A 15,834-nucleotide genomic window follows, 5' to 3' on the forward strand; every position below is an offset into this window, starting at 1 on the left:
CTATGATACACACGATAATAATTATACGAACCAGTTTTTTAAATCTTTTAATATGAAGGTAACATTTTGATGGCTTATAAAAAAAATATGTAAATAATATATATATATATATATATATATATATATATATGTATATATATATACATATATATATATATATATATATATATATATATATATATATATATATATATATATATATATATATATATATATATATATATAAATATATATATATATAAATATACATATATATATATATATATGTATATATATAAATAATATATATATATATATATATATATATATATATATATATATATATATATATATATATATATATATATATATATATATATATATATATATATATATATATAAATATATATATATATATAAATATACATATATATGAGTGAATATATTTTTATTTTCTTTGAAAAAACTGTAAGATTGATTTAATTTCTATTTTATTTAGTTGCCTACAAAATGTTAAAAAACGCGGGAAAGTCCAATGACGGCACGTTGTTTTTATTTGTTTTAGAAATGAAGCGACTGCCATTTGTTGTACTTGCCTTCGCGGTGTACTATTGTACCGCTTCACCGGTAATCGATTTTCTGGATCCACCTGAAGACACTCTACCACTCCAGAGAACTTACAGCGTCGAGTACAGATTACCAGATGATTTTCAAGCTGTTTCTTATGACATAGGCATCAAACCATATTTCGAAACCGGAAACGCTAACAGATTTACCTTCGATGGCTTAGTCGTGATGGTGTTGAAGCCAACAAAGTCCGGCCTAAATCGTATAACACTTCACGCTAAAGATCTAACAATATTAGGAGCGATTACTATCAAACCTGTAGGAGAAACTGCCAATATTGTCGTTTCTGGCACCAGTACACAAAGTTTATATGATTTCTTATATATAAATTTGGCTACTCCTTTAGACATGACAAAGTCCTACGAAGTAACTGTAAATTATCGAGGTAAAATAAGAGACGATATGGCAGGTTTCTATAGAAGCTCGTATATCCAAAACGGTGAAACAAAGTGAGTTTTTAATATCCTTTCTAAATCTATTTATTACAGGATCATCGAAAAATAATGCCAAGATTTAAAATAACTATTAAAGGTAATTCAACCATTTTTTCATAATTGATTCAGCAGTCACTTTGTAGTAAAATCTATTCATTTTTAATTGATGTTTTACTTAGTAAATACCACTATTTCTTAAAATTCACTGTGATACAGTGTTTGAAAATGATGCGGAATGCATCGAAACACGTGTCACAGTAGGATTTAAGAAATAATGGTATTTACTTAGTATAACATTAATTAAAAAAAGTAATTCAACCAATTTGATCTTAAAATATGCGGATTTTTTTTCGATGTATGCACTGTTTGTCTAGTCTTTATTCGTTTTTTTTTCCATGTGCATACATGCATTCATTTCAGGAGTAACTGTCAAGATAGCGGCAGAAATTCGCTCCCATTGGTGATCCAAATCCCGAATCTTTTCTGCACACAATGTTTTAAATGTATCCCCTGAAAAATAATCTAAGGGGGTAAGGTCAATATTTCTTGGAGGCTAGGCAATGGGGGCTCCTCTACCAATCCAGCCGTTGGGAAAGCTTGCGTTCAATGCACCGCGTACTTCGCGTGCGCATATCAAGGTCACGTTACCTTAAAAACAATATTTAAGGTTACCAACTAGCGTTCAATGACAGAATTAACCGTTTACCTTTAATTTTTTGCTCATATCAAGGTCACGTTACCTTTAAAACAAAACTTACGGTTACCAACTAGCGTTCAATGACAGAATTATCCATTTATGTTAAAGGGTTGGTGCTATATTTTTTTTAAATGTTGGTATTATTTTTCGATGTTTCTGTATAATAGTTTTTTTTTAATTTGAAAATGGATATTTAAATTTGATGATTATTTTAAGATGGTTTGGAACAACTCAGATGCAGGCAGTAGATGCAAGAACAGTTTTTCCCTGTTTGGATGAACCTAAATTCAAGGCAATTTTCACACTGTCGATCATCAGGCCTAGAACATTCAGTCCTTCACTTTCCAACATGCCAATTAATATGACCACGCAGTAAGTTTTTAGGTTGATTATTTAAAATTGAACATTTGTATGAGACCACTAATTATTATTTTTTTCACAAGACTAGTTTCGAAAACTACAAATGTTTTCACCGACAGGTGATCATAAACCTAAGGAGCAAAAAATCATTCTGGTATCGGTGGAGGTTGGTATGGTAGAGAGAGAGATGGTTAACGGGGGGACTTGGTAAACCATTATTGTCTATGTTCTCATTACAATAATGGTGAAGAATTTTGGAACAGCGAATTATTGATTGATGTTGTTTCATTATATTTTTTTTTTGTGTTTTAAATTTTCTAAATGATTGATGACTTGTCCTTTGTACTTGACTAAGTGTAATAATTTATGTTTTTGCGAGTCAGGTGAGTGGTTAGTTTTCTTTATATGATTCGCAAACTCTGAAAAATAATTACTAGTAACACCACGACGATGTTTTTTTTAATTCTTATCTTAAATAATCAATATTTCATTCCACCAACTTAATGCTAAATCAATAAAAAATTTAAATCTTTTGTTACTACTTCATTTGTAGAAAACTCGTATCTTTTGGTGTCATTGGTCTTTTTCATTAATTCACAGAGTAGGCGAAGATATTGTGGATTCCTTCCAGCCGACTCCCGTGATGTCAACTTATCTCCTGGCGTTCATCGTGTCCGAGTTCCAAGCCGCGAATGTGACAGAAGTTGGGGACGCTAAGCCCTTTGGTATTTGGGCAAGACCCGAAGCCGGGAATATGGGAAACTACCCCTTTGAAAATGGGCGCAATCTTGTGGCGGCCATGGATAACTACACAGATATTGGGTATTACGATATGGATACCAACATGAAAATGGACCAAGCCGCTTTGCCGGATTTCAGCGCTGGTGCTATGGAGAACTGGGGACTTTTGACTTATAGGTAGAATTTCACAATTTTTTAAAAGTACTTTGTAGTAAATGAGACTCCATATTGACTGACTATAAAATAAAGTTATGCAGTCATTTGTGATTCTTCATTTACGACATTTTTTTATCGATAATCGTTCTTATTAGGGAATTTTTAAACTTGAATGCTTTTCGCAAATACTTTGTGGCATATTTTATTGACTTTATAAAATAAAACAACTTTGTTTCAACTACTTTTTTATTGGTACACTTTTTCCATGATGATGACAAGAACCTTGTCATCATCAGGGCTTATGTACCAAATTCTAAAACATTGAAATACTCATAGTTCATTAAAAAATATGACAACTAGTTGTCATTTAGAGTTGACGTATTCGCTACGCAATGCACAATAAAAGTAACATTTAGGAGGTTTTAAATCATATTTTCATATGGTGTACGGAGTGCGTGGAAGTTTTTGGTAAGGGAAGGGTAATTAACTATGAGTATTTCAATTTTTTTAAATTAAGTACAAAAACCCCAATGATGACAAGTTTCTTGTCAAAACCGGTTGGATAGTGTACCAATAAAAAAATGGTTAAAACAAAGTTGTTTTATTTTATAAAGTGATTTTTTTTAAACATTTACAACATATTGAGTGTATCCAAACACTTGATAACAAATCTGGATAATCTCCGATTAGGAGTCATTTTTGACATTATTTTTGGACATCTCAACATAGATGAAGAAAAATATGAAAGTCTGGGCATTGACAGGGCTTACAGCCGTCATAAGCTTGTGAATGTAACACGTGTGTAGAGTTGTAATGTAAATTATTAAATAATTTATTTCTACAATTTGTAGTCAGAAAATGACTTCTAAGCAATACAAATGGACAAGTAAGTTTTACTAAAGCTATTTAAATAAGGATTCTCCGGCGACCAAAAAAGACTTCACCCTGTTGAAATCAATTTAATATACATATATGTAAGAAAGATGTTTTGAGATTGTTTGGACATATCTAATGAATGAGTGAAAAAAAACAATAAAACAAATTTATAAGGCTTATTTAAATGGTCAGAAAAAAACTTGGTATGGTCGGGTTGTGGTCCCGTAGTTAGTGTCATGGACTCTGAAGTCAGAGTTTCTCGGTTCGAACCCACTCTACCACAATTTGATACCTATTTCTAATAATGAGCAGCTTAGGCTCACAGAAATAGTATGAAATTGAAATATTTGTGTAAACAATAAAAACACAAATATTTCTCTTATTTAATTATTATTATAGTATTGTATCGTGTTTCAAATACTTAAAAGTGGTAAAATCGGAATAATCGACGGGTATGCAGGAGGAAATTGCGTGAATGCGAAAAAGGCTAAGATTTTTAGGCAGTGGGGGAGAATATTCTCTCTGTCTGCCCCTGCGTGAAGTGGCTTGATGGTAAGTAAGTTATTTTTATGATTATTAAAAAAATGTATTTTATTAACAGAGAGGCACTTTTGATGTACGACGAGCAAGAATCTTCAGTAAGATACAGGCAACAAATTAGTACCATAATGGCCCATGAAATAGCCCACATGTGGTTTGGTGACTACGTGACGTGCCATTGGTGGAGCGACACTTGGCTAAATGAGGGATTCGCTACGTTTTTCGAGTTCAAGCTTCCCGATATGGTGTGTATAACATTAATCTAGCGATAACACCCCAAGTGTGAATCAAGTGAGTGAAAAAAAGTAAAACAAAGTGATGAAGTGATTGTGGTTGGTAATAGATGCAGAGGAATATTGTGGATGAGTATCATCGTTGAACAACAAATTCGACAAAAATATTGAAATCTTCTAGTACACAACCATGATACACGATTTACACATAACGATGGTTTGATAGTCCCAAAAATAAACAGTAAATATGGGAGTCTAACACTGCAATATATCGTTCCGAACATTTTTAAATTGTTTGTCGACGGAGGTTAGAGGTCAAAATAAAATATGGAACAAAGGCAAAATCAAGGCATGGGTAAATTATCAAGTGTTAATTCTATGAATATTGTAAAATAGTTTATATTCTTAATTTTTTTCTAATTTTTTGGGGGTATATTAGGTTAAAATGGATGAAAACAATAAAAAAAAAGTATGTAAAAAGAACTCCACCGACAAGACACACAAGGTGGCTTGGTGAGTCTATGCAAAAAAAATATTTTTAATATGTTTATAATTGTTTTTTAAATAAATATATACAATGTATATAAATTCATTAAATAAAAAAACGTATTTTAAACATTTGAAAGTGGTCATGGTAGGAGTCGGAATAATCGGCGGGTATGTATGAGGAGATGAATAAAATAATAAGGCGGATGAATAAATAAGGCGAAGATGGTTTGCAAATAAAGATTGGCTAAAATCACTCGTAAACGAATGGAGGCTTATTTAAATCAAATAAATATAAAACATGAGACAAATTGGTGTGGCGTTCTATTCTGACCCTGAAGAGGAATGATATATAGTTAGTTAAATTCTGTTTATTTGTTTAACTCACACAAAACACATATGTACATAGGTCTTTGCTATGAAATAGTGGAAGAAATTTGTTATCATTTTCTTATTAAATATTTATGCATGCAAACCACTGCTGAGACGAAGCAATATTATAAATATATATATATATATATATATATATATATATATATATATATATATATATATATATATATATATATATATATATATATATATATATATATATATATATATATATATATATATATATATATATATATATATATATATATATATATATATATATATATATATATATATATATATATATATATATATATATATATATATATAATAATAATAAAACCCTTATCCGCACCCCCAATGGTGCATAGGGCACTGTGTCATATAAACGCAGTGTTATCTTGATCGTTTACACATGAAGAAAAGGTGGTCAGCCCTCCGCTTCAGGTACCAGTCCATGGTAATATTGAATAAATATTACAGTAAAAAAATCACTTATATTTATTTTACCCCAATAGGGAATCGAACCCGGGACCTCCAGAACGGTAGCCGAGCGTGCTGACCATTACACTACGGAGGCGGACAAAAATATAATATATATATATATATATATATATATATATATATATATATATATATATATATATATATATATATATATATATATATATATATATATATATATATATATATATATATATATATATATATATATATATATATATATATATATATATATATATATATATATATATATATATATATATATATATATATATATATATATATATATATATATATATATATATATATATATATATATATATATATATATATATATATATATATATATATATATATATATTATTCTTGGTGTATGCCTTGTGGCCTGTTTTTAAGATGGATTAGCCTCCTGCGAGGTCGATTCCCAGTTGTCGGTCCATCTCTTTGGTGGTCTACCCGGTAGTCGTCTACCTTGAGGTTGGTTGTACAATGCGATGTGGGTGAGTCTGGATGGTTCCATTCTCCTCACATGCGCATACCATTGTTTCCTTCGTTGCCTTCCCCACCTAACGACATCTATATATATGTATAATATCTGGTTTGAAAGGTCATTGAGTATGCAAGCGGTTAATTTAAATATAATCAAGAATTTTAAAATTATTTTTATCAGGTTCAAGATTTGGGTTTGGCCACTCAGTTCGTTACATCCGTAGTACAACCGGCTCTACAAGCCGATACGAGTATTTATTCTGCGCCCCTTACGAATCCTGCTGTTAACACTCCAGCCGAAATCGACCGCCATTTCAGTACCATCTCTTATAGTAAGGGAGGATCGATAATAAGGATGATTGAGCATTGGATGGGAGAGGAAACATTTAGAAAGGCGATCAACAGATACTTGTCAACACAGTGAGTAGTCTTTTTCTTTGTACTATATAATGATGAACGTCGTTATCACGATATAGGACACTAGATTGCAAGAATGCAAAGCTGAGATAGGCATAAAAAAATATGAAAGTATAACTTTATGTAAAATGCATGTATCGTAGTCGTACAGGAGAAAGTGACCAACTGACAAAACGTAAAATGTTCAGGAGGGCCATTTAACCGTTTTTACACTTTTGTCATCAATTAAAAACAAAGAAATAATGTATTCACGATTGTGATTATTTTTGTGTGAAAAGAGGTGTTTGCTAATATTGAAATAAGTAAATAATATTTAAGAAAATTTTTATCCTTAAGATTTTAAAATTACTTAAAGCAGTTGGTCACTTTTTCCAGTAAAAAATCTAGGATAAAATGCAGATAGTCACGTTTGATTCTTAGAATGAGATTGGAAACGTTAGTTATAGATACAAAAGTTTAATTCAAAGAATTTTATTTTAGTAATTTATATATTTTGTCCGCCTCCGTAGTGTAATGGTCAGCACGCTCGGCTACCGTTCTGGAGGTCCCGGGTTCGATTCCCAAGGGGGGTAAAAATAAATAAAAGTGATTTTTTCACTGTTATATTTATTCAATATTACCATGGACTGGTACCTGGAGCGGAGGGCTGATCACCTTTCCTTCATAAGTAAAACGATCATGATAACACTGCGTTTATAAGACACAGTGCCCTATGCACCATTGGGGTGCGGATAAGGGTTTTATTATTATTATATTATTAATTTATATAAGGAAGAAACTTTTTTTTAATATAAACTATTGTAGCTGGTAACATAACATTTTTTTTTAATAACATAACATTTTTTTATTAAATATACAAAAAGTAAAGAAGTATTATTCTGACTCAGATTCAGAATCTAAGTTTGGTTCTGGTGCTCTGTCTTCTTTAATATTGAGATAAAGTGATCTGTGCCACCCATACTATCCCCGTGGAATTGCACCAGTATCACCAGCAAATCTTTCTTCATTTTCTTAGTTCTTCTTTGTATAAATAATTTAATGGAGGAAAAATGACTGAAAATCCTCACCCAAATACTGACAGGATTTTAAAATCTTCGTTATACGAAAACTAATACATACTTTTTCCTAATCTAGTGTACTCATATCGCAAGCATTTAATTTGCAGCCATGAAACAATTTCGCTGTCTTCATTTTTATCGGGTTTTTCGTTATGTTTTTGGCAAGTGATTTGAGATCTGTGTATGCCTCCGTGGTGTAATGGTAAGCGTGTTTAGCTACCGCGCTGGAGGTCCCGGGTTCAATTCCCAGGGGGGGTTGAAAATAAATATTAGTGATTTTACACTATAATATTTATTTCATATTACCATGGACTGGTCCCTGAAGCGCAGGAGTGATCACCTTGCCTTCATGTAAGTAACGATCAAGATACACTGCATCAATACGACGCAGTTCCCTATGCACCATTAGGTGCGGATAAGGGTTAGAAGAAGATTTGAGATCTAACATATCGTCAAATCTTAATTCATGTACATTATATGGATCACTCTTTCTTGATTTTTACACATTTTCATCAATAATTTACCTCTACTGGCCATTTGACTTCGAATTTAGTCACTTTGTTTGTCTAGAAACATTTAAATGTCAAATGTTTCTTACAAAACTTTAACTAACTACATGGCGTTGAAAATTGTTACAACAAGCAATAATGTCCAACTGTCACTTGGTCACTTTTGCTTGTAAAGAAAATAAACATCAATGCAGTTAGTCATTTTTAATAAGTCAAAATATTATACTTCTAAGTTTGAAATCGCTCTGGGATTTTTTTCAGGGCAGTATTAAGCTAGTAAGATGTCAAATAGTTAATAATCACGTTTTTGTAAAAACTGCAGTTGGTCACTTTCTCCTGTATGACTACGGTATGTCCGAGTATATTGTATCCTTGCCAGTGCCCTTTACTATAACCTAAAATATAACGTATACCCACACAAAAGCCATGCCTTTGTGGGATATTTGTTTGTTTTTTTTGTTATTGTATTTATATTAAATTATGAAATTTAGAAGAATTTAAAATAAGAAAAAGAAAGTCAATTGTAAACTCAGCTTTAGTCCTGTCGGCGACTCGACTGTTTATACTCGCTTGTCTCAAATCGAGTATAAATATTATCCGCTCGCGAATACAGCAGACAAAGATAACAGTGTAATATATATAGTATCTATAAAAAAATATACTTTAAAAATATATTTATATAGTTTTGACTTTAATAAAATTGCTATTTTATCAGCGTCTCGTGATTATTGGCGACATATTGAACGCAGTAAAAGTAAAGTGATTTTGAATGCGAAATTCATCGTATTCTAGCCAACCTATAACGATTTCTATTATTAGTTATAAATAATGTATTAATTTTTTATAATTATTGTTTTTTCATTTTTTTTATTTCATACTTCAGTAACTTCACCGCCACAACTCCTGAGAACTTATTTGCGGCTCTTCAGACCGAAGCGAACGTAAACGGGAATCTGGATATGTACCCAGAAATGAGTGTGGCCGCAGTTATGTCTTCCTGGACTTCCCAATCCGGATATCCGCTCCTGAATGTGCACATTGACTACGATTCCGGGGCCATGAATATATCTCAGGTAAACAACATTAATGATGGCGGCATTTACCATATAAAACAATGTTATAAAGAATCATCATGTATTAATAGTACAATATTTTTAAAATCCATTGCATTTACATTGTGATTTGATATTTTCACAAAGTGTTAGTAAATAACCAATCACCAAGATTTTGATCTACCAGTTTTAAGAAGTACCCGTCACTTCGTTAGGACAATCACTACACTAGCTTGCAAACAATACAACTCGTTAGTACCGTAACATTTTTGTAATACTTGCAAATACGCAAAATATTAAATATACGTTTTTGGTCCACAGAGGACCAAGATGCATTAAGGTTAGCAGAACAACGCCAATAAAGGCCAAGATCACTATGTCCTAAAGAAGTTTGACAAAATAGGTCAGGATTTTGTAGTTTGAAAGGAGTGGGTGGGAGACTGAAGTAGGAGGTGACAAATATCCTTAACCGATATCGTCGAATCAAATAGTGGACTTGAGGGAAAATTTATTTTGGTAGTATTGTTTGCATGCTGGTGTAATGATTGTACTGACGAAGGGACGAATGCGCCTTGTATCCGGGAGACTTAAATATCGGCAGGGGTTATAAACTAATATTTTCTAATTATTGTAGCATTAAAAATATTATTTTTAGTCAAGAATGGTCGCGTTTGCCGAAGATCCAATGCCGGATGTGCTTTACCATATTCCAATCACATTTGCAACAAAGGCGGCACCAAATTTCGATGATACGAAACCAGTTGTTGTTATGAATGATACAAGAATGCTTCTCAACAAGGGAAACCCAGGACATGAATGGGTAGTCCTCAACAAGAAGCAGACAGGTAAAAACAAATATATGAAAGTAGATAAAGAAAGCTTAACACCTCGGTTACCAAAATTCGATATATCGGATTTCGGTACTCCAGCTAGAAATACCGGATTCGTCGCATCTGATATCATGATTTATAAAAGTATCAGTTTTTTTGGCAATATGTGTAGGGGTTTCTTCAGGGAATGTTGTAAATATGGATATTATGGAATTTTACTTCATTATCGTGGTAGCAAACAAGGTTATGTGTGATAATTAAATGTTTACTATCTAAATGAAATTTTACTTTTAGTGATGTAATGAAATATTATTTTTAATTCAGGATTCTACAGAGTAAATTATGATTCTCACTCCTGGGAAATGTTGGAAAGTGCTTTGAACAGCGATTCTCGTACGGAAATCCATACACTGAATAGGGCACAGGTGATTATAATATTTATTTATGTGTTTTATCATACACAACAACTTCAAATTGCAATAATATGCCCTCACTGAGATTTCCCGTGCCGTGAGCACATTTTACAATACTAAATTTAATATAAATTTTAATAAAAAATAATGATTTCATGACATGGCCGAATGATGCGATCCATTTAAGATCTACCCACTTCCTCTTAAGTTCCAATAAGTTCCTTTTAAATTTTATTGCATGATAATTATTTATTTTTGTTTTAAAAAATATATATATATTTGTGTTATTATTATTTACAAAAATACTTCAATTTATTACTTTTTCTGTGAGATCAAAATTTAATATTAAAAAATCAAAATTTTAAAGCAAACGATGAAATATTTTGGAGATAAAAGATTTTAATCAAACGCACGATTACATTTTTATTTTTATAGATTAAGATGTCAGTGATATAAGTCAGTCAAAATGGGTTAAAAAGTAAATATTTAATATGATTCTGACATCAATATGAATGAGAAAGCTAAATAAAACAAATGAAATAATTTTTGCACTACAATTTCAGATTGTCGATGATCTTTTAGTCTTCGCAAGAGAAAACATAACGGATTACGCAACAGCCTTAAACGTTCTGAAGTTCCTGAAAGCTGAATCAGACTACGCCCCTTGGGTCGCTGCGTATTCTGGATTCAATACCATGAGAAGGAGGTTTTCTCCGTTCGAAGACACTTTATCCAGACTTGATGTAAATATACTGTTTTGCTTTTTTAAAATTTCATATCAACAAAGATGAAGGAGAGTATGTAAATCCGGAAATTTGTAGAGCTTACAATCTATCATTGGCTAATTTAAGTGATTAATTTATTCACGTGTAAGATTTATAATTCTATACATGGTTGAAAACCACAGTACTCAAATTTCGGAAGTTATATTTTTGATTCAATTGAAACTTTTTTTAAAGTACTTAAATTTATATTTGAGACACTTACTTTGTGGTTTTCTTCTAATCAACTTCGTTTTTAAATCACTATAAATATTTTATTATAACTTAATTATAATGTCTACCGGTTTCGAAGCTAACCGCTTCTTAGACATTATATTTAAGTTAAGATAAAATATTTATTACGATTTTAAAACAAAGTTACATTTAAATTATTAATTAAAAAATAATTTAAATTAATAGGCTGAACAAACCCTGAATTTGGGGAAAATATTTGGACGTACTCAAAATATTATACTTCTTTGATCGATGGTAAAACAAATTGACAGTCAGTGTTGTATTTTTACAGTACCATATTCTGGAGATGATGAAGACTGTAATCGCCTCACTAGGGTTTGAGGAAAAAGAGGATGATTCACATTTATCGAAGATGTTCCGCGCCAGCACCTGGAACCTCGCTTGCCAAATGGGACACCCAGAGTGTGCGGAGAAATCATTGGCTCAGTTTGAAACCCTGGCATTGAATAACAATAGGTAATTGTAGTAAACTATAGTAGTATCTAAAATGTCCGAAAAAATCGAAGGTTGTATTTGAAAGACCCCAGCGTTATTCATAGAAATAAAACTTACTTACCATTACCCTGCTTCCTCGCAAGAGTATGCAAAGAGAGTAGAACGCCACACCAATCTGCCTTTGCAAACAATCGCCAATTCCATAGAGAGGCGCCGTGGTGTAGTTGAGTAGACGCTTGACTACGAAACTGGCGTCGTGGGTTCGATTTACGCCAAGTGCTAAATGAATTCAAGAAAGATTTATTTTCACTTGGTCTGGGTGTTTGATGTATTTTTCATATTTACCTTTCCTATTAAAATAGTATTATTTGGCAAATTTGAACGGAAAAATAGAATGACGGTGGTTATATAAGACTTGACACTATCAGATCAATCAGAACCTAAAATCGAATGATGTCAAAAGCGTAGCTAGATGTATGGAAATGAAAGAGGCTAGGAGTGTGTGTCAGGACAGACGAGTGTAGCGTTCCATCCTCTCTGTCTACCCCTGCAGTGTGCGAAATGCCGATGGTTATGCCTGTAGAAGCTACAGCTATGATGAACAATATTACGCCAGATATTGATCTGTTTCATGTGTCTGAGGGACATTAATCTGTTCCATAGTCGCTTGTTTAAGTTTTAGAACAATTCCAAAGCAGGACTCTTTTACAGCTTTAACAAGAATCTTTTTACTTACAATTTTGTAATTTATGATTTTAAAATATACGCCTTTAAAAGAAGAAATAACCCGCAAAGCCTCTATTTTTGAGGTTTGTATGCAGGTAGGTTAATAAGGATAAGGAATGATGCAAAGAGAAAACATGATTCGAAGACATGGCCTAATTGACATTGTCCTTGACAAAAGGACCTACAACCTGAGGATGAGGAGAGCTGACCCCAGCGGTCTATAAAGACGATAAGTTGGGATGTAGCCAGGAAGAAGAAGAAGAAAGACCGTATGATAATGTGACAGGATATTAACGTATGTAATTTTCCAGGATCAACCCAAATATCAGACCACATGTTTACTGTAACGCACTTCGCAACGGAAATGACACCCATTTCAACTACTTATGGAACAAATATGTGACAGAAAATGTGGCCAACGAACAACTCGTGATCCTGAACGCTTTGGGTTGTACTAAAGATGAAATCTCCTTAAACAAGTAAGCACTTTCCAAACCGTTCATATTTCAACGTACCTAATAACATAACAAAAAATAATTCAAATGCTTTTTTTTTCAAATTTGTTATTCCTCAAATGTAAGTTGATGAAAAATTTAAACACAAAATCTGGATTATCTCCAATTACAGGAGTCACCTTCATATTATTTTTTGACATCTCATCAAAGATGAAGAAGAATATGGAGGTCTGGGCATGTACGGGGCTGACGATCGTCATAGGCTGGTTTAAGTGATCACTTTACACACGTGTAACATTCACCAATTCTACCCATTATTGACAACCACACTACTCAAATTCCTGGAAGTTCTGTCAATATGAACCAATTTAGAAACCTTGTTCTTGAATCACTAGAACTTCACTAGAGACATCTATTGGTGAGATGTAAATCACTTCCCAGACTTCCATATCCTTCTTCATCTTTGATGAGATGTCAAAAAATAATATGAAGGTGACTCCTGTAATTGGAAATAATCCAGATTTTGAGAACAAGTATTTGGACACACTTAAAGTGTTGTAATTAAATTGTCTGGTCAAAAATTTACACATTTAATAAATTCTAAAAACTTAACTTATGACACACCAACAAAAAAAAGTGTTTGTTTATTTCTATGTCAGTAAATAAAATATGAGTTTTTTAGCTGTAAGTGCCCTGTACACAGTTTTAATAAATTTTATGGTTGTGTATTTTTAATGAAAAACTAACAATCGCTTCATGAATGCGTTTTTATACGTTAAATTTATTTTTTTACATTTTTTTCATTGTTATTCGTTTCAAAGCAGGAGTGATGAAAATATTTTCTGTCTAATATTGTGAAAACTATGTGAAAGTTTTTTTTTGTTATGTAAACACATTTATATTTATAGGTATTTGTTTTTAAAAACATTACACGACCATCCATCCCTTTCCATGTGACCTGGATATACTAAATTAGAATGAAAAGATTTGCAGAGAATACATATATTTTTTGTTTTAATAAAGTTAAAATTTACGGTTTAAGCGTATAAAACGTTTGATCATCAGCTTATCTAAAAATTTTTCTTTACTTACTGCACCCATGTATTGCTGTTGATAATTCTATAAATTATAAAAGGATATTATATAAGGATATCAATCATCAATTTTAGAATCCTGGGAGCACAGACCAGAAACAAAAACTTATTTAAAATCCCTAAAATGAACACACCAAGTCCTGCTAAAATTCATTTTTAGATCGAGCCTGCGATATGTGCAATGAAATGCTAAATGAAATGGACATCAATAATGTTTCTTTTAATACGTTTAAAAGAAATATTGTAGATGTCTATTTGACCAGTTGATAATGAAATTTTCTATTTAGTTATACTTTTATGACAATTTATTTAATTTTTTTATTATTTTTAGATTACTTAGGTGGAAACCAATAATTGGAATTGTTAATTTTTTTCGTATTTTATCATATTATGTTATTTTTGTCGAAATATTCTGTTGGTTTTCCAATAAAAAGTAATAAATGGATACCATCTTTTGTAATTAATTTTATTGTGCAGGTTTTTATCAGAAACAATTGCGGATAATAGTACAATCAAGGATCAAAATTTGATGACCGCCTTCAACTCGGCCCTAACTGGAAATGAGGAAAATGTGGAGATCGTTTTCACATTCTTCAAGGACAATATTCCTGGAATCAGAAATCGGTAATGCTAACTCATTTTTTCTTACCAAATTTACGTACCATTTACTATTGTACAAATCAACATACTACTACAACTTCGAAATATGTAAATACAGCCATTTTAGAGGAATAACACTGTTCGTCATTGACATTTTCAATATAATTTTTAAACACTGAATTGAGAAATCACGTTTTTGTAAACGAAATAAGTTGGTACATAATTTTAAACGGGAAAATGAATTGGTTTGAATCGTTATTTCATACAATAATCACAGACCAGTCATACTAATTAATGATTTTATATTAACTTTGCGAAAAAACATGATGATAAAAATAAAACCATATCCAAAGTGATTTTAAACAAGACCACATTGGATATGTCGAAAACACAGTTTGTATTTTGATGTTTGTCAGTTTGTATATTGTAAATGAAACTTCTGTAGTTCTCAAAAATAGTCGTGCTTAAATTAATAATCTCAAGAATTGTTTTATACAAGTATTTATTTAAATATTTTAAACAGTCTAGTAATATAAAACCCCTGTTTTGTTTATCAACTTATAAAAATTGAGTCTTTTGTGTTTCTGGCCGCTATCCGATAATTATTTAAATCAAAAACATTTATTTGTGCATTTTTAAACAAATATAGTATTCATGGTCATTTAGCTGTTTTTGCTTAAATGACCATGAAAAAAGACCCAATACCTTACAAAATTAACATTTTTAAAAACTGTT

At 31.4% G+C, this 15,834-nt stretch overlaps 1 protein-coding gene across 1 annotated transcript in view; it reads left to right on the plus strand.

Moving 5' to 3' along the window:
• LOC148303569 (putative aminopeptidase-2) overlaps positions 1-15,834 on the plus strand; it is a 42,352-nt gene that overhangs the window by 25,914 nt on the left and 604 nt on the right. Inside the window, exons 16-28 of the mRNA XM_088269755.1 lie at positions 652-901; positions 953-1,055; positions 1,954-2,109; positions 2,698-3,015; positions 4,472-4,655; positions 6,676-6,914; positions 9,362-9,551; positions 10,186-10,375; positions 10,685-10,785; positions 11,337-11,516; positions 12,061-12,245; positions 13,262-13,429; positions 14,977-15,123. Coding sequence (XP_088125881.1) covers positions 652-901; positions 953-1,055; positions 1,954-2,109; positions 2,698-3,015; positions 4,472-4,655; positions 6,676-6,914; positions 9,362-9,551; positions 10,186-10,375; positions 10,685-10,785; positions 11,337-11,516; positions 12,061-12,245; positions 13,262-13,429; positions 14,977-15,123 — 2,411 coding nt within the window. The remainder of the gene's footprint in view (positions 1-651; positions 902-952; positions 1,056-1,953; positions 2,110-2,697; positions 3,016-4,471; positions 4,656-6,675; positions 6,915-9,361; positions 9,552-10,185; positions 10,376-10,684; positions 10,786-11,336; positions 11,517-12,060; positions 12,246-13,261; positions 13,430-14,976; positions 15,124-15,834) is intronic.

The sequence above is a fragment of the Brachycentrus maculatus genome, unplaced genomic scaffold (genome assembly GCF_059751285.1).
Source record: "Brachycentrus maculatus isolate JH-2025_06_01 unplaced genomic scaffold, ASM5975128v1 h1tg000362l, whole genome shotgun sequence".
Classification (NCBI taxonomy): Eukaryota; Metazoa; Arthropoda; class Insecta; order Trichoptera; family Brachycentridae; genus Brachycentrus; species Brachycentrus maculatus.